The 22,033-nt window shown below is 38.5% G+C and overlaps 1 protein-coding gene across 3 annotated transcripts in view; it reads left to right on the top strand.

Moving 5' to 3' along the window:
* The window catches only part of PIK3C2G (phosphatidylinositol-4-phosphate 3-kinase catalytic subunit type 2 gamma), a 275,977-nt gene that overhangs the window by 155,830 nt on the left and 98,114 nt on the right, over positions 1–22,033 (top strand). For all 3 annotated transcript variants that reach the window (XM_062591246.1, XM_062591238.1, XM_062591256.1), the window contains exons 19-22: positions 15,608–15,788; positions 17,178–17,285; positions 19,558–19,650; positions 21,777–21,906. In XM_062591246.1, the coding sequence (XP_062447230.1) occupies positions 15,608–15,788; positions 17,178–17,285; positions 19,558–19,650; positions 21,777–21,906 (512 nt within the window). The remainder of the gene's footprint in view (positions 1–15,607; positions 15,789–17,177; positions 17,286–19,557; positions 19,651–21,776; positions 21,907–22,033) is intronic.

A 22,033-nucleotide genomic window follows, 5' to 3' on the forward strand; every position in this document is an offset into this window, starting at 1 on the left:
TCAAAATTAAAGCTTTTCACAGAAACATTGAACTTGGACATTCAGAAGGCATCTCTAGAGCAGGATGAAGTTGAGAAAAATGTCTTAATACTTAGGCTAGTCAATGGAGATGTGACATTAGAGACTTGAGCCCAGGGTAACCCAGTGAGGGTCACTCTGAGCTTTTGAAAGGTTTGCCAATAATTTTCCCATACATCATTGTTTGTCTCATCAGAAAAAAAGTGGAAGTACTGAATTTCCGAGGTGTAGCTGAGCCGCAGCAGCAGAGTGAAACGGGGCATTTTTAACCCCAGAATTGTGCAGATTCTGTTGTATGGATAAATGGATGTGGAAGGAAAATCAACACATTTTGTTACTATTATTAACATTATTAATGATGAGAAGAACTGCAGTTCAGATGATCAAGATGAATGTTAAGATGTCTTAGGGGATGACTTTTAGAGATTGTCTAGCTCAAATTAGGAGAAGGATTTCTCTATTGCTAACTTTTCTTGTTTTACGTATCCCACGATATGCTTCTGTAACACGAATAAGGATAAACTGTAATGAATAAGCATTAAATGAACCATCTTATTAATAAAACTAGGTAAAGGGAAACCCTCTGCACTAAAAAAAAGAGAAGAAGAACACACTGAGATAAGCATTAAAACATAATAATATGACATAGTACATAATTTTAAGGGTCATTGGAATGAGGAAGCTATGGCACATACATAAATAGATAGTCTTTTTGAACCAGCACCTTCCTCTCTCACAGGCTGAGATTTCCTTTCTCATCTCATCCAATAAATAATTTGGTGAGTTCAAATCCCTAGAGATAAAAGGTCACTCTAGGTATTTCACTATAGATAGCAGAGGCCCTCAGCATCTCTCTCAATAAAATCCTATTTTATGCTTCTTGTTGCTTCATTTTTCTAGCTTGTGTTGCAGGGCTTATACTCAAGTAAACAAAGCAAAACAAAACAAAATCTTTCTTCCCATACAGAAGTGCTTGTTTCTTTATGTTGAGCTTCCACTAGCTGTTGCTCACAGTCTGTCATCTGGTGGAGTTACAGCAGTTTGCTCAAGGCCACCTTTCTCTCCATTCGCAGACCAGTGCTTTCTCACATGGATGCGGCGGTGTATGTATGTTAGCAGAACTACATACAGTGCTGCACATGCTTTCATGCACACAGTCTTTATCTTCTCTCTATGTTATTTAATATTTAGAAACAGAAGACTTTCTTCAAGATTGACTTGGAAGTCAATAGGGGGTGTAATGTGTAAACCAACATATTTCTGGTAGTTGAAGGAAAGATTTGGAATTAGGAATTTCCACCACCCAGCTATGTAAATATTTCTCTCTCTACTACTTCAAGATCCTATTTTTTCTCTAAGGCTCAGAGGTCAGAGCAGTCTTTATCAGTTTGAGAACAAGAAGGAATTGACACAGTGTTCCCAGTGTCTGTGTAATAGAGTGGAACTAGGTTTGAAAGGATGCAAAAGAGACTAGTTCCTTAGGGTAAGAGAGAAACAAGCTTTTTGATGGTCACTGTGGGAACTTGGATGATAGCAAAGCTAAGAATCTTTAAAGTAGGAGAGATACTGAAAAGCAGGAGGAGCTTCTGTTGTGCTCCCTAAGAAGTAGAAGCGAGAATTTCTCCCAGATGGAAAATTTAGATCCAGGTGAAGATCTCCTTAGACCTCTCCAATACTCCCAGAGGATTGGGAAACCTCAAACCATTTCCATAGAAAATGCATTCTTTCCAAATGTAACCTATGTAACCTACTGTCCCCTCTATAATATAATTTTTATTCGATTGCCTGTATTGCTACATGGCTATATTGCTACATGGAGACCTTTATGCCTACACCCGTAATCACTCTATGCTTCTATCTTAATCCATGTTACAGATTATAGAAAATAAGCAACCATCCACCTCACTTTCAGAGGAACTACTGGGGATTTGATACTTGATCATTTCACATACATCCTGATTCTGATTGAAATGTCTTCTTGTGACTGACAAAGCTTTGTAACAATCTAGAAGACTTTAGGCCAAATAGTTGTGATTATAAAATAAGCTCTTTATTCAGATAAAGAGAGTCTTTAATTTTTTTATTGCAAACACATAAGAGAATATTTCCAAGGTGTTGGCATAGGCAAAGCCTCAATCTCCATTCACCTCTGTTCCTTCCCCTCTTTTGGGAACTCTCTCAGTGTGCTGCTCAGGCTAAGCTTCCTGGGCAACCTGATCTAATGTCAAAGCTTGCTGTTCTTCAAACAGGTGATCAGACTGGCAAATCTCCTGAGGTCCCTTCTGACCTCGATTATGTGATTCCACGAGTTACAAATGAATTCTGTAATGGTCCTTGCTTGATTCCTATTTCAGCTTCCTAATTTCTTAGATTCTAGATCCGTTAGGGTTGTCTTTAGACAAAGTCTTGCGGGAGGAGTGATCTCATTTTAGGAAGAATTGAGAACTATGTTCCTAAATAAGGCACTTGGTCGTAGGTATCCTCTGTTGTATGGAGTCTCTCATCAATAATTTTCTCTAGTGTTCCACACAACTTCAAGATATGGTTAGAAGACAGCATCATGGTGGAAACTATCAAATCGGATTCCAGACAGGTAAGAACAGTCAAACAACATGACTAGCCAGGGAATTCCACATACCTAAGTGATGACAATGTTGGGCCCCTGTAAACACTCCATCATACAAATGTCAGTACTGTCTTCCACCCAGAAGTTTAATGAAGTGATGAAGCTTCCTTTTACCTCTTGACTGTTTCTTATATCTATAAATATTGACATTCAGTTGTAGTCAGGGAGGGATTTTGTCTTTTGTATTAGAATAAGAGTAAATGGCAGCAGGGATTTGCACTTTCTTCTGCAGCTTCTGAAAAAAACAAGTCTGAAGGCAAGCTGAACAAAACTGAGGCTTTTTAGTAAAAACATGTCTAGAAAGGGTAAGTTCAACCCTATTGAAATGAATAGTAATTTCTTCTACTTTTATTTATTTCGATGTGAAATTTTACAAAAATATAATGAAAACAAGAAGAAAAATTGCTAAAATGAAACCTTGTAAAGAGAAATTCCTAGAGCTCATTCTGCTCATATCACCATTCACATGCTTATTCCTGAAAGCTCTGCAACCAGGCAGAAAACAGAATATTTAATGGTAATATTACTTGAATAATAGCTCTGTAAAGAACCATAAGTTGTAAGTGACAGCAAATGCTCTTTGGAATAAGAAACCAGTAGCTTTAAATTAGCATTAAATGGAGAATTATGTTATGTCAGCTGATATTGAATGGGTATAAATGTCCTGGATTAGCACAAAAGTATGTGATGTATTGAAAAAAAAGGAATTTACTGAATTGATATTAACCAGGCTCATTAGTGTTAGTGTGGCAGCTGCCATCTTGGCTAATGCACAAGAGATTGAATCAGGGACTCCCAGAGCCAAATCTCTGGACACGTTGTGTTAAGTTAAAGAATAAGCCCTCATCATAAGGACTCTAACATACTGTAATTCTTTAATTTAGGGAGGATGTTTGTACATCACTGAGGGAAGTGGAGTTACAATCCTGTAAGCACGGGGCACAGAGAAGATTAGATGGGACCTGATTTCAACCCTGCTTAGGGCTTGACATAAGAACAGCTGATAAAACTCTCTTTAACTTAACTTGACTAATTTCTAGTTTGACCTATAGCATTTTTTCTGTTGAGTCTGGGCTGTCTTCATAACTAGTACTAAAAGTTAGTGTTTATTCTTCTGCTTAACCTCCTCTACAATGTCATTCAGTTGTATATGATGATTTCTATCAAGAAAAGTAGTTTTATTAATTAAACTTCTAGTTTTCCAGTATGAGCTGCTTTGCCAGCTTCTAAGTGACTTGCATAACCCAGAGTTATCATGCATGCGCTTCTGTTGATAGGGCAATCTGTCAAAATGAATTTAAGTAGCCATCGTAGCAAATATTCTGTAATTGCCAGTGCTTTGTGCTGTGTGTCACTCAGAACTACATTGCTTGATCAAGGTATGCAAATAGCAAACTGCTTAAATAACAGCCCATTTTAATATCATTTCTTGCATTAGCTTAAAGTTGGCGCTCAAAAAGTTGTTGGCTGTTGCTCTGCTTTGTCACCAGGAGTTTTTTAAAAAGCAGTATGCAGGAGGTGGCTAAGTCCACGCAGCTCAGCAAGATTCCTCCGCTGCTGCAACTCCATGTGTACTGCCACAGCTTTGCTGTTAGAGACAGATAACATGACTCTTACCAGTATTAATTTTTGACACACAGATTTTTGCGCACTCAGAGCACACCGCTAAGGAGAAATGGCAGAAATGTGGTTGATTTTGAGTATTCACCTGATAGAAAGGGAGCATGTCAATGGTGGTGAAGGGGAAGAAGGGTATGCTTCCCACCTCTCAAGCCACTGTACAGCTGCAGCATCACAAACTAAGCAGGACAGCAATAACACACAAATGTAATGCAAGAAGGATACCTACAGCAGAGCCAATGAGTTTCAAAGCCCCAGCAATATTTCGTGACAGATGGCTGATGTATATTTATTCTGGCAGTGCAGTAACTGCCCCTGGGGAGAATGCTCCTCTCTTTACCTGACTCAGGACATATGGAAATATGACATCTGCTTACTGCAGTAATACCTCCACAAATGTGATTGTGAGTATTGGAACTAGAGCTAAAGTCTTTAGCACAACAACTAAATCTTAATTCTGCTTTTCTCATGTGTGAAAAAATGCCCAGGGCTGCTGTTTTCTCCTGTACGTCTAGAAAATACTGGCTATATGAATACCACATGGGAAAGAGGCAGTAGTATTACGAATATAGACCTATTTGTCATGGCATTTACCTCTATGGCATAAGAGCAGCTTACAAACAAACAGCATCCTGTGAGACGGTAAATAATTCCTTTGTCTTTTTAAAAGGAAAACAAAAGCTAAGTTCATAAAGCAAGTGAAAGGCAAATTCAGAGATTCAAAAAAAATCTTTCTTCTGCCTTACATTCTTCTGTCATTAAAATCTATGAATTTTAACCACAAGACTACACTATGTCCTTTGAATAGAGCCAAGTAAGTTTTCCTTAATAAAAGCTCAGAATATATAATGCCTTCTTGCTTAGGGATACATTAAAAGTAAATCTAGCTTATTCAAGAATTTATTCAGATCTGGTCCCACAGTTGAATATATCTCAGTAGAGTTGGGATGGACCTGCAAACTCTGATGAAAATTAATCTTAACTACCCAGCAATGAAACAACAGGCTGTCTGAAATGAGAGATATTTTCAGCAAGCCTCTGCAAAATAAGTCAACTCAATTTAAGATAGGTCTATGCCTTACTTTCACACTGTCTGCCCTCTAGCTCTACCATTTTCCATGGTACCTGTGCCAACTGTCAACTAGGAAAATACCTGTGGGCTAATTTTAAAGTTTTCTCTTACTAGCATTTTACAGAAAGCTGTTCCTGATATATCAGCTTAATTTAAAATTCTTACTTTCCTTTTATAAAGCCAATATTTGGTGGCAATAAAGTGGTGAAAAGGAAGGAAGATGCTGGTCGGTATTAAATAAAGAAATCTAAAGATAGTATTTCCTCCACTCCCACTCCTGCTCCTCCTGTATTGCTATATGTGATGGGAGGAGGAAAATGATTAGAGAGCAAAGAAAGAGAAAGAAAAATAAAACCAGAGAGGAAGAAAGAAAACACAGGCCTAGAGAGATGGGATATGAAGATAATAGAAATACTGGGTTTTGCAGTGTAAATGCTTGTTCTTCTGTCCTCCCAGCGATTGGAATGAGCTGACAAGAGATAGTTCTTGTAGCCTCCTCTGTTTCAATTAAGTGAGATGAGGGTAGATACCATTTTTTGAGAAAGACTGCAGAGTAGCCTTGTGCATAAGGACAGCTACAATCTGAAGCGATTTTCTCCCTTACAAGAGTCAAAATCATGAAGAGATAAAAAAGTGTTATTGGAACTCTGGAGACTCCTCTCTGCTGAAAAGTCTTGATTCCCTCTGTCTTCCGTTCACTACAAATAAATGAGTTTTCCTTGTTACTTTGACTTGTAATGATTGCATGTCTTCATAATGTCATTTTATTTGAGATATGGAGGGTCTCTCAAAGTTATTCTTTTGACAAAGTCGCACACATCTGCACAGAGGTAGCAGTGTGCTGTTTGCAGTTGTTTAACCTTCTGACCCAGGCATCTTTGTTGTTCTGCAGCATTAGTCCTACGACTGAAGAGGAATAGAGGCTTCTCTAATGAGGAGCGACATGGCAAACTGCCAAAAAAAGACAGCTTGGCTTTTTGCATACTACATAGGACATGAGAGGAATACTTAGAAATTTTTGCAATCTTGTAATTACATTAAGGTACCATCGTCTACAGCAGTTCACACTGAAGGCTCATTATATTTCTCCATTATTCTATAGTCAATGATCTGAAAGAATTTCACTTTTTTAGACACTGGGAAAGTAAGATAAGTAGGACTACTAGCTATACCAGTGATGTCAAGGTGACAGTACAGATCTGAAAGACTGACACCTCAGGAAGTAATGTGGGATCAGGTTGCTAGTTCTTCTTATACGTGTATCACCTATGTTTGAAACACAATGCATCTACAGAAAAGTTCTTCAAGGAAGGTGGAAGGGATATTACCTTAAAAAAGTGTTAATGCCTCATGGACTTGGATTGTATTGAACTTCATCCATTCTTCCTCTCCTATAGTCATGTGAGTATGTTTTCTGTAGAAATCTGAGAGAAACTCTAGCTGAAAGATGACAACTTAAACTGTAGACATTGCTAAACAAAGTAAATTATTGCAACAGAGCATAGGAAAAGTAACAGCCTATCTCAAGATAGCACAGTCTTGCTCTAGTTGTACGAATAAAATCTGATAGCGCTCTTTATGTGAGCAGCCAAAGGCCATAATGACCCCATAGCAAGACAATTTTACTTTTCTTCTGAAGCTACTTCTCTGTTGCTATGTTAAAAAGAAAGAAAGTGTGTAACATTTTAAAGAGAAGTTAACCAAAGTGTTTTGGTTTAATTCTTCACAATTTTCCTGTAAATCTGGATTGCACAGTACATGTGGAACCCTACAGACTCCGTTCTGTGTCATATATTTTTGTTTAATAGTGTCATAAGGGATTTTTTTGTTCCAACTGTGAAGCTAATGAAAAGCTATAGAAGCTATCCAAAACCATTTTGGTAGGCATGAACTACCCAAGCAATGGGAAGATGAGGAAAAACATTTGTCGTATTTTCCTCACTGTATTGCTATAATAACTGTATTCTAATTTCAGATACAGTGGAAATTTTGTAACTCCATTGGTTCTACTGGAACTGTTTGAACCTTGATTAATCATGCATTTTATTTATATTGAAAGTAGCATTGCCTCAGTCGTCTTCTTTATCTAATTAATTACTGGTATATTTGGACATCATCCCACTAAAGCCATTGGGCCTGCCTATTTTAGTTGTGATTATCCCCTCTAATCCTGTTCATTGCAAGCTTCCGCTGGGAAGAAGACAACAATTTCTGATATGTATGGATTGAATGGCTCGTTTTGGTTCCTCTGTCATAAATTTACTCTGCTGTTACAAAGCTATTGCAAAAATAAATCTCAGGCTTGCTAATTCTGCACCTATATTTGATACTGTATGACATTCTGATGATAATGTGGCATTTGCTCTGAGCAGAAAATTTTGAAACAAGCACAGAGACATACATGTGGACAGCGTTGGCAAAGATGGAACCAGACATCTCAAAAGTAGTGCCATACTTGAACGCTGTATTTCTCATTGCTTGCAAAATAATGTTGCCCTATCGTAACCTGTGTACGTTACTAAAAGTAATAGCTTTGTTAGGGGTGTTTTTGTATTCTAAATACAGTTTTGGAGAGTAAGTCCATCATTCTCTGATTCTCTTTACTTGGGCACTGGTACTTCAGGCTGTTATAAGTACAGGGCACTTGGACTTAGAGTTAAAAGCCAGAGCATAAGAAAGTCACTATCTGCATTAATGATGCTTCAGGCTGAAGGAGTTCATTTGTGGAGCTTTGGCTTGACACTTTATTAGGATGGGATTTTGGCAGAATTTGAAGACTCACTCACAGATTCTGAGCTCCTCCAAGATCCCTGTTGTTGCATGCAGATGTTGTGGGGATCAACCATGCAGCCTCATGTCTTACAGTAGTGTTCTGCTGCAGGTGCTTTTTGGTTTTGGTAGTGTGTTACTGAAAATACCATCTTCTGCTGCTTGCAGTCCCCACCCGGTGCAAAGGGAGCAGGCTAGAAAGAGAGTGACTAATCTTCTTTTGACTACCTGGAGCAGAGAGAGACAGATGCTGTTAAGCACTTCCTTTTACAAGAGGATTCCTTCTAGCCCTTATGTCCACATTAATATACCCATTCAACAGATGGCAGAATATATGGTCTGAGGGGGAGTCCTTGCTTAGAGGCTGGGTGGCATCTTCTATCTGATAGTGCTAGAGATATCTATGCACAATTATATTCCCCCTAGTAATTCTTTATACAGTTCATCTTTTTACAATTCATCAAGGACAACACTCTTTATCCTCCAGATCAAAATAGTTTTATCTGGAGCTTATTTTGTTAATACAGCAGTATGTGCAGCTTTATTATGTATCAACTGAAGCATTATTCTGCTAGGCAACCTTAGCTTTCTAACAGTTTGACAACCTACTCGCATAGTATAGCATTTGTTTTCACTGATTTACTAATTTTTTAAGTCAATAGGACATACATTGCACAGTTAAGGCTTTCAGCAGGGATGGGGGAAATTTGGTCAATTGAATTTTCTGAATCAAGTGAATCTAGATGAAAATTGTGTTACCCAGATCTTAAAGATCTTTGAGAGAAGGTTAGCAAATAAAGGCAACTCTTCTTTTGACTCCCATATAAACGTTGTATTTCTCAAGACCAGATAGAACATGTTATAAAAATTCTGCAAGTTTGCTGTTGTCTAATGTAGACTGACATGTTAGACAATTATTCTAAGTTATAATATAACAAGCAGATTAGAAAAACAAAAACAAATGCATCTCATGGCTTTTCTAAAACAAGATTTTGTTTTAAGCTGAGGTATCTTTCGTTCAAGAGTAATGCTTTGAAAAAGGAGTATGTAAATGCAGATCTGGCACGTGAGAACCAGCAGGTGAAACCAGCTTGTAGTTTTCTTATGTGCGAGGTGTGAAGAGCCAAAAACAGACAGGTGCTGCAAGCTACTGAACAGATGCTATTTTCCCATCCTAGAGATTTACTTGGTTAGGAAGATTCAGATAAAATATTGTTCCACACTTTACTCAGTCAGCTCAAGAAATGCAAACTTACATTCGCTTCGTTTTCTAGAAGAGAGGGGAAGGAAGATCCCCAAATGAGCTCAAACTCCACCAGTTCTCTTGCAGTTCTCTCCCTTTCTGCTGGCTTTGTGTTCATTCCAAGAAAGGTAGAGAGTTGAATCTTAGTCCTTCCAGTCAAGTGGATGACCTCTCATTGTATTTCTGTAAAGTTATGGAAAATGCCTGGTGCTACAGTCTACTGAAGAGGGCAGTTATGTTCCTTCCATCTTAGTTGTACATTAACTCTCCTGCGTAGTCTTACCTGTTTGACTTTCCTCTCCATTCTCTCCTGAAAAAAAAAAAAAATGTGTTAATAACATTAGGTTGTTTAATTGTTTGTTTTTGTTTCTGTTGCTTTATGGATTGCCATGTCTCAGTGACTGTATCCAGAATGGTGCCATTGTTTTCTATGTTTTTCCTTCTGACTTGTAGTTCATAAATCAAAACATTTTTAAGAATTTGGAGTTAGTGCTAGAAAGAAAGCATTATTCTGTATCTACTTTTTAAAGGACATTGATGGAGATAGCCTTTATATTTCTGTAGAATAACAAAGAAAGATGAGAGCAGAGCCACCCTAGGGCTTTCCAGAAGTGTAAATGAATTTGAATTTTGCTGTCTAGCAGAAATTGTCTTAAAGGATGCTCATCTCACTGCCTCTGTGAAGGAGGCTGGGAACAGAGATTGTTGCACTAAGTGCAAGTATTCCTTCTTGCCCTTTGAAGCAATAGCTGCTATCTCACAGACACTTTACAGGGAGCATCAGCAAGCCCATTCATCTATCCTAGGCACTGGTGAAGTAGTCACAAAAGCCACAGTCACTCCTTTCTGGACTCTTTTTGGTACCTTGGCATTCTGCTGTCTTAGGCTTCGCCTGAGTCTAAAGAGGCCCTGCCTGAGAAGAACTGCTAGCAAGTGGACAAGATGAGCTCTGCAGACTTGCCTGTATTCTGCAGAGGAGTAGGTCATGGCCATACGGGATGGAGGATCAAGGATACATTAAAAGCATTAAAAGCATTTGGCATTCTTTGGAGTTCACAGTGTCTATGTTGATTTCTCTATCAAAAGGATTATGCTTGTTTTCACAGGCAGGGAATTAAAAACTTTGTGCAGTGTAACCTTGGGGGAGATGAGAGAAAACTAAGCAAGATTTTACTTGCAACTGAGTAATTAACAGCAACTATTGCCTGCTCATCCTCATGGCCTTTCACAGGGTAGATGGAGGTTCTAAACCTCGACTGCGCTTTTTTATCATATCTCTCATCCTTGTGTCTGTAGATTTAAGAAGCTGCAGAGCCTGAGCTCAACCCCCCTGGTGAACTGCCTCCCCTACCTTCTCTCCCATTTACGTTCTTCCTATCTAAAATGTTTTCTTCAAGCATTTGAAAATCAGATCTTTCTCTTTCATATGTTCCAGTCATGTGCCTTGGCTGTGTGGTGCTGTATAGCAGTAATGACAGCTTTAGGAGTGTTGCAGGATGTGTGATGAAAATTAAGATGGATGGCAACCTTAGGTGTGGAAGTGGTGCAGCTACAGAGAACTGTGGTTTGTGTCCTAACCTTTTACCGATACCAAGGGCAGTGGAGAAACATTTTGAAACAGCTATTACTATAATATGCATTAGTCCTGTACTAACGTTCTTTCTCTCTCTGTGACTCTTCCTGCCTCCAGTTTAGTGGAACAGAAGACAAGGATAAAATACACATTCACAACAAAGCAGATTGACTTCCTTGGTCATATTTATCACAGGTTGACCAATGACAGTAAGGGCTTCAAAGTTCACCTTGATCCCCTAAAGCACTTCATTTTCATGATATGCCTCTACATTCAAATTGCAGGATTGGAGAAAAACCTTGAGCAAAGTGTGTACACTGTGTGTGTTGGTAGGCATAGCATTTGTGTAGTAAATGCTAGATAGATAGTACTCAGAAACATGAGTTAACTACAGTCAGTAGTCTGACTTGGTCATCACATGTAAGTAATCCAGTCAAGCTGTACTTCACTGATTCGCAGTAGGTAGGGGATAAAACCTGCAATAGGTCGGAGGGAAGCCTGGCCTTCTGGATTTCTTTTACTACAGTGTGGTCCAGTTGGCCACCTGCAAGCTAATGTCGTGTCAAGAATGAGTCTCTGGTTCGCCCTGCTTCCCTTTCTAAAAGGAGACAAGGAACAGACATACAAGCTATAGAGCTGCCTTAGCAGCCTTTCACTTGTCTACCAGAGCTCAAGGCAGAGAGCAGGCTATCATCTACTGCAAGGCCTTCAGAGCACCAGCTTTCCCTCTCCCCACATCACAGCAGTAAGAGGTGGAAGCCAGCTCATTTGTTTTAGTACCAGGATCCACCTCTTTTCATTCTTTCCTCCTTCATTTTTTTCATTTCCCTTTTCTCCATAGCAGCTGGTTTTAGCACTGTTGCACCTTCTCTGAAGCAGCAGCCAACTTAGCCTGATTCAGTCCCACCTTCCCATGTGCCCTGTGGCAAAAACTAGCATGCTTGCCTTACTTTTCCCAGAGAACACATATGCACACTTTTACAGCTGCAGGTGCCAGAAAATAGAGTTTGAGCCACTTTGCAGTCATGGACTGAGTGTATGCAGAAGCAGCAGCCATTTGCAGAAAGAAGAAGAAGACATCTCTGGAACCACGTCAGAATCTGACTTGGGTGCTCTGACAGCAGTTAGGCAGAGGTGGTCTAATTTGCTTTATCACTAAATTTCAGGTCAGAATCTTTCTGTATCCAGCTCCGTTGTGTTAATTCCCAGAATGTGGCCTTTGGACAGTACGTCTCTTGCTGAGAATAACGGCCCTTGTTCCAAGTCAGAATCCTGAAAAGTGAGGAAATCTCTCTGTTATTAATAGCAAGATCCTATGTCTAGGTCTGGTATAAAGCAGGCTTCCGTGCTGAGTTCTGTCTTGCAGAATCCTGTGAAAATTGTCAGAAAAAAACTTCACATGTTCCCTTATTGGCAGTCTTGAATTTTAAATCATTCCAGTTTAGTCATCTTCTGTCACAGCTAGGTGTCTAGACCTAACTTGAAAATTTCATTAATGTCTTGAATACTTTTCCATGCTGCAATCTCAGAAGTTGCAGATGCTTCTCTCTCTGCTGACATCTCACAGAGGCAGAGTGAAAAATGTGTGGGCCAGGCCACTGGGAAGACAGAATTACAACTGCATATTTATTCATTTGTTGACTAAACATTTCAGCAAAGCCTGCAATGCATCATCACATTAAAAGTATAGCTTTTGTATCTCCTTGGGACTTCTTTTTTAAAATGAAGATAAAAATCAGACCCAGTTAATCCCAGGCATTTTGAAAATTAGGTCTACCGGGTGGCTTTTGAAAGCCTACCTACCCTAATGGGTAGGCAGAAGGAAGTTGCGCCGTGCATACTGCAGTTGCTGGATGCATTTTGTCTGCAAAACACCGAGGCAATCTCTCCTGGCATTGCTTAGGCAGCACAGGCACTATCAAAAGCTGTTGTGTGGTGTAAGACTGTGAAGTGTGTGCTGGGCTGCAGCTGTCATGGATATAGATGTTATCAGTGAGATCATGACAACTGCTTCAACTTCCCTTGTGGCTTGGGCTCAAAAAACACATTTAAGAGGATTCAGCCTAACCATCCTCTGTCCTCATGTACACCTTAAGCACAATCTACCTGAATCTACCCCATAATCCTTTTTTAGGTTAAAAATATTTATAAAGTGTGTGTGTGTGTGTGTGTGTGTGTGTGTATGTATATATATATGTGTGTGTGTGTGTGTGTGTGTGTATATACATACACATATACATACACACATACTAACATTTATCCAACACTTATTTTAAGTGGATACTTAGCTATAAGTATTATCCAAAAATGGAACCACTAGCTTGATCTGCCTTATGCAGGAAGTATCTGTGTTTAAATTAGGAGAACATTTTGCTTCTACTGCTTTGTTTTCCTGCATGTGAAATCTAAAAGTCTTTCATTTTGGGGAAATAAACATTGTTTTAATGTTCTGTATACTTGAGAGGAACAAAGGGGCATCTCAGACAGGAAAAAGTTGCCATGGGTCCTTTAAATATGCACCATTAAAAGTGGACCAAGCGAATGTCCAGTTTAGATGTTCAGGAACTGATTCCAGGGCAAGCGGAAATGCATGCAGACGATTATGCACCAATGTAACCTGTGTTGCTGGGGCCCGTTCAGAATAGAGATCACAGTGATACAGTCACATATGTGGGGCAGAAATGCACAAGTTCGTTCTCTCTGTACTCCAAGGCAAATGCAAACTATTTGACTGGGCTGAGACTGAGTGGGGTCTGCTTCTGTAAACAAAAAATCCTAACTCTATGACAATTTGAACTGTGCCGGTAATGCCACCTTTTAAGAAATGATCACCAACGCTGTTCCTTACTTACTGCTCAAGTGGAAAGTGTTTATTTTTGTTCTAAATCACCTTGCTTACAAGCAAACTAAAAGGCCATTGCAGAGAGGGGTACAGTAGCCTAAACACAGCACATTTTAGACAGCACAGGATGTCTGAGACATATGTATGGGCTTGGCAGATATGAGATAAGACCTCTGACAGAGCTGTGGCTGAGGCAGTAGCTGAAGGCCAGCTGGGATTTCCTAGGACAGCTAAAATGGTTCTAGATATCTGCGTTTAAGCAGCGGAATCCTGCACTGGCAATTTGTATTTCTTTTCAGTCCAAAGAGTAATTATTTATTTTTATTAAAATAGAGAAAGAAGTGTCATTTCATCTCTGCCAGACAGTGCTGAAGATAAACTTCTCCTATCTCTTCCCTTTCATGTCTAGGCATTTCTGATAGAAACACCACACATTCTTTTAAAATTTGCAGTACTTACATATCCATGGATGAGTTTTTATGTTACTGGAAAGATTTTTCAAAAAAATAGGAGGTGATACTATTCTGTATTGAATCATGTAGTAAAAGAAGATCCAGAAGGATCATTGGCTTATATAAGATGACAGGAACCCTCCATCACCAAAAGATTTATGGGTTGTGGCAGTAATATTATGGTGCCTCAGTTACGATAGGAAAGGGTTGAAGTGTCTATTGGAATTACAATTTCTCACCTTTAAATATCTGTGCTTGATACATCTTTTGCTTGATGTATGCTATAGATGTTGTTACCTCTGATCCTTGAAAGTCAACAGTGCCTCTGACTTCTGTCCTGTGAAAACTGGCATTATTTGCTAGTAGCCTCATGAGGTAAGGGAAACTGCCTTAAAATTCAGGTATTTATGAGGTATTTAAGGTTTGAGATTTTCTTAGGAACGAAGTTGTGGGGAAGGATAATGGGAAAAAAGCTAAGAGCAGTCCATCAGTACTTACGAGACAGGGAAATCCCAGGAGATATCAGGAAGATAATAGCAATATAAAATTGATGATTCTATCTACACTCACAAAAATAAGTCAAAGGTGTACAAAATCTCCCTCCGTAATGAAAAAAAAATCCCATGATCAGTTCGATTAACTAGGTAAAAGCTAAAATCTACAGCTCTTCTCTTGGCCCAAATGGACTTATACTTAGAGAAGATAATAAGGTAAACGTGAAAAAACAGATACATATCTATGTTCTCATATCTGACTCTTATGTTGATAGCAACTGCAGTCCCAAAGCTTTTACAAATTTCAGTAGAACTAAAAGCTAAGTTTTCACTTTAGACCAACACCTATCAGTAAAGAAAGAAAAAAATTAGGGTCATCTCACTCATTTTAGCAATATTGCCAATTTCAGAAAATGTCTCCTGAACTTAAAATAGTGAAAGCTTAGAGAATTGGTGATACCTCTGAGACCAAAATGGTCTTTAAATGCACTTACTGACCAAAAGATGGGCTTGATTGTGTACACATACTGGCAAAGGAAGCAAATGGATGTGCCTGTATATATTTAAGTTAGATTCCAAAAAATACAACTTGTTTTCCCTCCTTAAACTTTTTTTGCAGAAATAAAAAGCAATGTAGGAACTGTGCTGTGAACTACAATAAGGAATGGCAGCCTGCTATTGATTCAACGTACTTGCAATCTCAATAGTTATCAAATGGTACTTGAGTACTGCCAACAAATAAACAACTTTTTTTTTTTTTTTTCAGTCTCTGCTGTTAAACTGCCCAAAGTCACCAAAAGCAGATTAGTCTGGAGTGCGTTTATTGTTCCAGCTAGAGATGGTAAAAAATAAAAATCAGTTTTAGATACACAGATTTTTTTTCCCCTCTTCCCTTCAGGCTATTGAAAAATGCCCAGAATGAAGCTCATTTCAAAATCTGGTATCGAAAACTGCTGGCTGCTCTCCAATTCTGTGCTGGAGAAACCCTGAACAATGAGTTTGCAAAGGAGAGAAAACTTATCAGAATTCTGGAAGACATTGCTGAAAAAGTAAAAGCTGCCAGTGATCCTAAAAGAAAGGTTTGTTAAAAAAAAAATACATGCTTTTTAATACCTCTCTTTCTGTCTACGTTTGTTCAGGTAATTTTAATTTTTCCAAGGTGACACATCTTCCCTATAATGCCCTTTGCATAAGTAAACCCAAGATTTGGCTACTACTTTTAGAATTTTGTGCTGTTGCGCAAACATGTAAAACACATGATTCAAAAGGGCCAAGTCTTACTACTATAGCCCTTGAGGCCAACACATTTTTTGACTCATTTAAATTCCTTCAACCATGATTTCTCCACCAGACCTGAAAGTGCTCATAAATAGTGGCTATAAAGCCGATTACCTTTTTACTGAAAGGAAGGCTTACATTCAAAGCCCCATCCCGAAATATCTGATGCCTTATAGAGGTGCAAGTATTGCTTGAAAGCTTTGAGGGAGGCTAAGAGTTTTCACTGACATGTTGAATATCCTCACTTCGCAAAAAAGCCAACCAAAGTTGACTCTACTTAATATCTCAAATGCAGCATTCAGCTGTACTCTCCAGATACTGTACACTTATCTGCAGAGATGCATTCCTGGCAGTAGAAAGCTGTTAGCCTCCTTCTCCAATAGCTGCAGTTTTTATACGATATGAGCACATTTCGAGTTCAAATCTATTAAGTTTGCAAGACAGCTGTTGTTGCTATTTACCTGATGTGTAAAAATGTTTCTTGCTGAGATATCAGTCAGGCAGACCAGGAAGCCAAATAAAAATAAGACTTGTCATTGCTGGTTATTATGAAAGTTATCATGAATTCTTTTTGCCTTGTTAAGTTTTGAGAGGATGTTTCAGAAAACTCTCAGTATTGCCACTGAGAGCAGCAAAACAAATACGGAAATAAAAAGACACAATAAATTAGCCAAGAGTAAGATCCATCATGAGAAAAAGAAGCAGTGCCATATTATGCATTACTGACGCATAATTTAGATGTTAGAGATTAATCTCAAGGCTATTGCTACCATGATACTGAGAAACTCCCAAACCTTGCTGTTAACAGACCGGCAGTTAGGTGAGGGGGAGCGTAGTGCTGAGGCAACAGACCACAAATTATAAAGTTGTCGAGAAAGGCAAAAAAGATATGAGACACTGCAGAGCAGGTGCGATAAAAATAAGCCCCTAATGAAGAGTATCAAATCTGAACCTACAGATCAGCATGAACTGGTAGAGCATCTAGGCAGCAAAAGGATTAATGTGGAGTAAAATCACAGTTCTTATTCTTTATAACTGTACTCAGTGGGACCTCATTAGCTGTTACAAGGTTACGTGGATGCTACAATCTCCAGAAATGGTACTGTTTGATGAAAATGTAGCTAGACAGTGAACAGCTTAAAAACTACTCTTATTTCTTTTGCACTACCTTAATGCTTAATGTGTTGCAGGAGGTGCTAAAGATGGAACTCAACAGACTTCAGCAATTCTTCCAGGAGGTAAAAGTTTGTCGGCTTCCCCTGAATCCTGCGCTTGTTGTGCAAGGCATAGATGCAGATGTAAGTCTACCTTACGTAATGGGTTACATTGTTTTTAGTGTAAAGGGGAAGAGGGAGTGAATAGCTGCATGGACAGGGACGTAATCCTACAGATTTCGTTTCCAAGTGTCTCCTTACAGATTGGCATTAAGTGTGAGTGATCTAGTAAACTGATATTCAGCCTGTCTGCCTTGAAACTGGGGGCTTTCATTGGAGGCAGAGGTGAAGGGGACTGCTAGGGTGGGGGTAACAGGCACATCTCGCCTCAGGCAGCAGCAGCAGCAGCACAGATTTCAGATTCTGGGTAGCCTGCTTGCAGCTCAGCTGGCCCTGCTGTGCCTTTGGGATGGGCAAGGGCCCCTGGCTCCTGGAGCTTGCTCCTGGAGCTGAAGCCAGGTTACCATCCTGCCCTTGTCGTTCCCGAGAGCAGGTTTTTCTCATCCAGGAGTCTCCCCTGTCAATGCTGGCAGCAGCTAAAGGTCTAGAGCTTGTTCTTTTTCTGTTGGGGAGAGACTAGGCACATGACTGAGAATTGCCTAGAATATTGCTAGAATATTAAATATTCACAATAAGAGTCACATATATCTAGAACCCTTATTAAAAAGGGTTTTTACTTTTTCCAAAGTAAAGGAAATATCAATGCTATTTAATGTTACTTGCTTTTATTTTGACTACAGTACTAAGACTCAGTTATTCATTGTTTAGAAATGTTTTCATAAACAATATCATGCCAGGGATAAGCTGCTTCAGTTCTGGAGAAGGAAAAGGTATCCAGCAGCAAGAAAAAACAAGCCTGCAGACCCACGCATATTATCAGGTTTAGCAATCTAATTACAGCAATTTGCGCTCTAATTTTGCTCTCTGGCTCATTATCCTTAGTGGACCTGATTTTAAGAGGTGCTGATCCCTTCAGCTCCCTTTGACCTGTGATTCTCCAAATAATTACTATTCAGCCTTGGTGTCTCTGAGAACAGAGCGCTTCTAGCACCCCTCAGGTTTGGGCCAATTGTGGATGATGTATGTTAGAAGAGAAGCCTGCTGCTTCTCACAGCTTTTAGGCTTTTTGGAAATAATGACTAATGGGAAGATATCTCACTATATACAATTATGCTATTTATACTGCTCCAGCTTGGCTACACTGATACAAAATTTTTAAGTGTAAGTAACTGAAGAAAGATTTTTTTCATTTTTCTTATATTATTGTAAGCCATTATCATGCTATAAATATATGCAGATTCTTGAGGGAACTGCATGTCAGTATAATCATGCAAACTATCATTTTTGAAGTGCTTATAATAACCTACATTTAATTTATTTCAGTATCATCTATTGATGCTACTAGTAGTAAAGACTGTTCCCAGTTCCATCACTAATGCGGTATCTTATAGTACTCTTTCAAACACTTATTCAAGGATTCAATTGCCAAAATTTCATAGGGGTCAGCATTTCATCATCGATAATAGCATGGCATATTACAGAGGTATGGTGTGACTGAGATAATATTTGAATGCTTGAACCATGCTTTGAGATAAAAGCAAGATACATCTGTGACTAGTGGCATTTTTGTTAAAATTATCCCCCATTGCACTCAACCCTGTAATGACAGCAGTAGCTGCTGTGGGGTGCTCATTATTTCGAGAAACCTGGCTATTAATTTACCATTGTATTTGGTGTTTTTTCCCTCTTTTTATAATGATGATAAAAATACTAACCTAACTCACGCAGGATTTGCAATGCTTAGCTCATTAAGCCCTTTATAAGCCCTTTGAAGTCTTCAGATAGAAGGAGCTATAGAGTATGAGGTTCAGAGTTTTGATTCAGTTAAGATAAATTCCACATAAAATAGATGGTGATTTTCAGAAGTTCCTGCATCCTCAGCCACATATAGATGACCACTGAAATTAGCAAGTTATTTTCTTCCATAAGAATTATAGGATCAGACAATTCTTTTTCAGAAAAAAAATAGGATAAAGGGCTTTTCAATGCTTTACAGATTCTCATTAGATAAGTCTTAGATACTTTTATCCACCCAATAGCCCAATCTCAGGCAAAGTTTACCAGTAATAAGCCTGGAAAAAAATGAAAAACATTTTTTTGGGAAAATATTCATTCATCTGATCTGATTGTTGAGTGAAGAATATCAAGTGAATATCAAGGTTTATTTATGTTTATTATCAGTGCTACTGAGCAGTACTTAAAGATGGTACCTCTTTTGGAGGAATGTTCTGTTGTATTATTCTGATGTTTTGTGTGTATGACACTTTTCTTCTCTTGCTTTTTTCTTACTCTGAAGTCATGTTCGTATTTTACATCCAATGCTTTCCCACTAAAAATATCTTTCATCAATGCTAATGTTCCAAGTGGAAACATCAATATTATTTTTAAGGTAAGTCACTCCTTTAATCCTCAGTTCACTTTATATGCAATATGTTGATTTGAAATTCACCCAAGTTAGATTTCAGTCCTTGTGCCTGAGAATGTTTGGTTTGGCTCTGCTGTTCACTTTTCATTATCCTTTTTGACTCTAGAACTTTTAATGGAATATGTCGATGAAATAAAGTGAAACATTCAGCATTTTCATTGACAGAGAAACAAAAGACTTCTTGGAAAAAAAAATTCTTAGTGCAGACAACCAGGATAAAATATCAGGTTTATATTTAAAACCTAGTTTGTATGCCAGTTTATTTATTGACCTCAGAGACAAGTCCCAGAGAAAGGATTGTTCAGAATGACTGAATCCAATAGCCTTGTCCATACGACTCTAGCAAGTCAAGCAACCTGAGTGCTAGAGATCCCATTTGCTGGAGAGAACCTAACTTCACCTGCAGAGAAGGCAGAGGGAACAGCAGAGGGCATTTACCCCTCTACTCACTTCTGTTCACTTAGTTGGATGAATTTTCTCAGAGTTTCTTAGGTTTATTTTCCACTCATCACCTTCAAAGCTTCAGAGTTCAGGTTAGTGCTGCATCCATGTGCAAAAAACAATACATTTAATCTAACACTGGATACTATCTTTAGATGAAGAGCACTGAAAATAATAAAATGGGTTATGAGTGCAAAATGGTCAGTGTTGCCAGGTAAAGACATTGTTCCTACCTCTTCTAGTGTGTCATGTTCCAAACTGGAAGCCTGATTCTCAGAAACAGAAGTATGGTCTCCAGCTATGCTAGTGGAAGGCTTACATGCTATTTTTTTTTTTTTTTTTAGCGTTTAGAAAGTGCTTCTTATACCATCTCACTTTGGAATCAATAAGTCAAATAAGCAGGTTCCTACATGCTTTAGCAAATGCATGACCGCAGAGCATTTAAACACTAGCAATTGCTCTACCTAGACAGTTTTCCCCTGCCCGGTACTGTTTAAGAACAGCCAACTGTCTAATCATTGTAGAAGTGCTGCAGAGCTGCCATCACCTTCTCCTATGAGCAAGCCCTTGTGTTAAGACTAAGGCATCTTTTTCTAGTATTCTAGTTCAATTGTTCATGGTGGATAAAGTGTATGTAAAATGATAAGCACTGCTATTATATTAAATTGTCTACTAACTGGATATATGAGGGAAGAAGAGAAGTTTTGTGGAGAGAAGAAAAATTTTCTCAGGCTAGCTACCGAGAAGAATTAATTGGAGTCAAGATTAGTTTTAAATGAAAAAAAAAAAGAGGTTGAATTTTATTCTTTTAAGAGATGAGTTATGTCCCCTCAAGTACTCATTTAATAGTAGTAAATGCCTGTAGCCTGGAATGCTTTTGTAAAAAGAGTATAATAAAAGAACGAAGCTCTTTAATGTAACTAAAAGAAAAAAATTAATGAAGGACTTTCTGAAGGAAAGCTTAAAAACACCAGCAAAAGCCACATATATTTCAGATGCTGGAGGGGGAGGGGACAAAAAAGCAGGATTTTTGTTTTCACAGGCCGTTTACCCAGCTGTAGTTGAAGATAATCTCTTTAATGCTTCTTGTGGCTACCATTAAAGCCTAATTTTGCTAAGATTATTGTTTAGCTGACTGCATGGGGAGAGCACAGTACTGCATGACTGTTTGAAACTGAATATGAATCATGTCATGGTTAAAATATAAATTCATGATATGATAAGATTTCCCTTCAGCCTGCTGCAAACACAAAGTTGTGAAGCTTAATGCTGGGCAAAATGCTGTCATTTGTGAAGAGGGATCTGGCGTTAGGTACACTTTGAAATGTAACTAAACTGGGATCCTACCTCCGGATTAAAATTTCAAACTCTAATAATTCCATAGAAGTAATAAGCAAAAAGGCTACTGTTAATCAGGGATCATTGGTTACCATTTCTATATCTGCCAAAACTCTTGCTGCCTGTGTGTGCCATCTATTCGGTCTTCTTCCTGACACAGAAAGATAAGTAGCAACTTTGAAGAAAAACAAGAAGGATTACTGTAAAACGAATGTAGCTATTTTGGCGTGGGAAAAAATCCAAATGAAATAGGAAGTTATCTCTGAGCAGGATTCAAGGACAAACTTGGATTTCTTGTGCAATTTTCACAGATGGGGGATGATCTACGTCAGGATATGCTAGTTCTGCAGATTATTCGAGTGATGGACAGCATTTGGCTCCAAGAGGGACTGGATATGCAAATGATCATTTATAGATGTTTATCTACAGGAAAAGGACAAGGTCAGTGCAGATTGAAAAGGTTACCTGTATTACATTGTTCATATTTGATGTAAACAGTGGTATGCAAAAATCTTCCCTTCTGACTTAATTTCTTGGATATCTTTTCTATCTTCCCCCTTAAAATAAA

Source organism: Rhea pennata, chromosome 1 (assembly GCF_028389875.1).
Source record: "Rhea pennata isolate bPtePen1 chromosome 1, bPtePen1.pri, whole genome shotgun sequence".
NCBI classification, from domain to species: domain Eukaryota; kingdom Metazoa; phylum Chordata; class Aves; order Rheiformes; family Rheidae; genus Rhea; species Rhea pennata.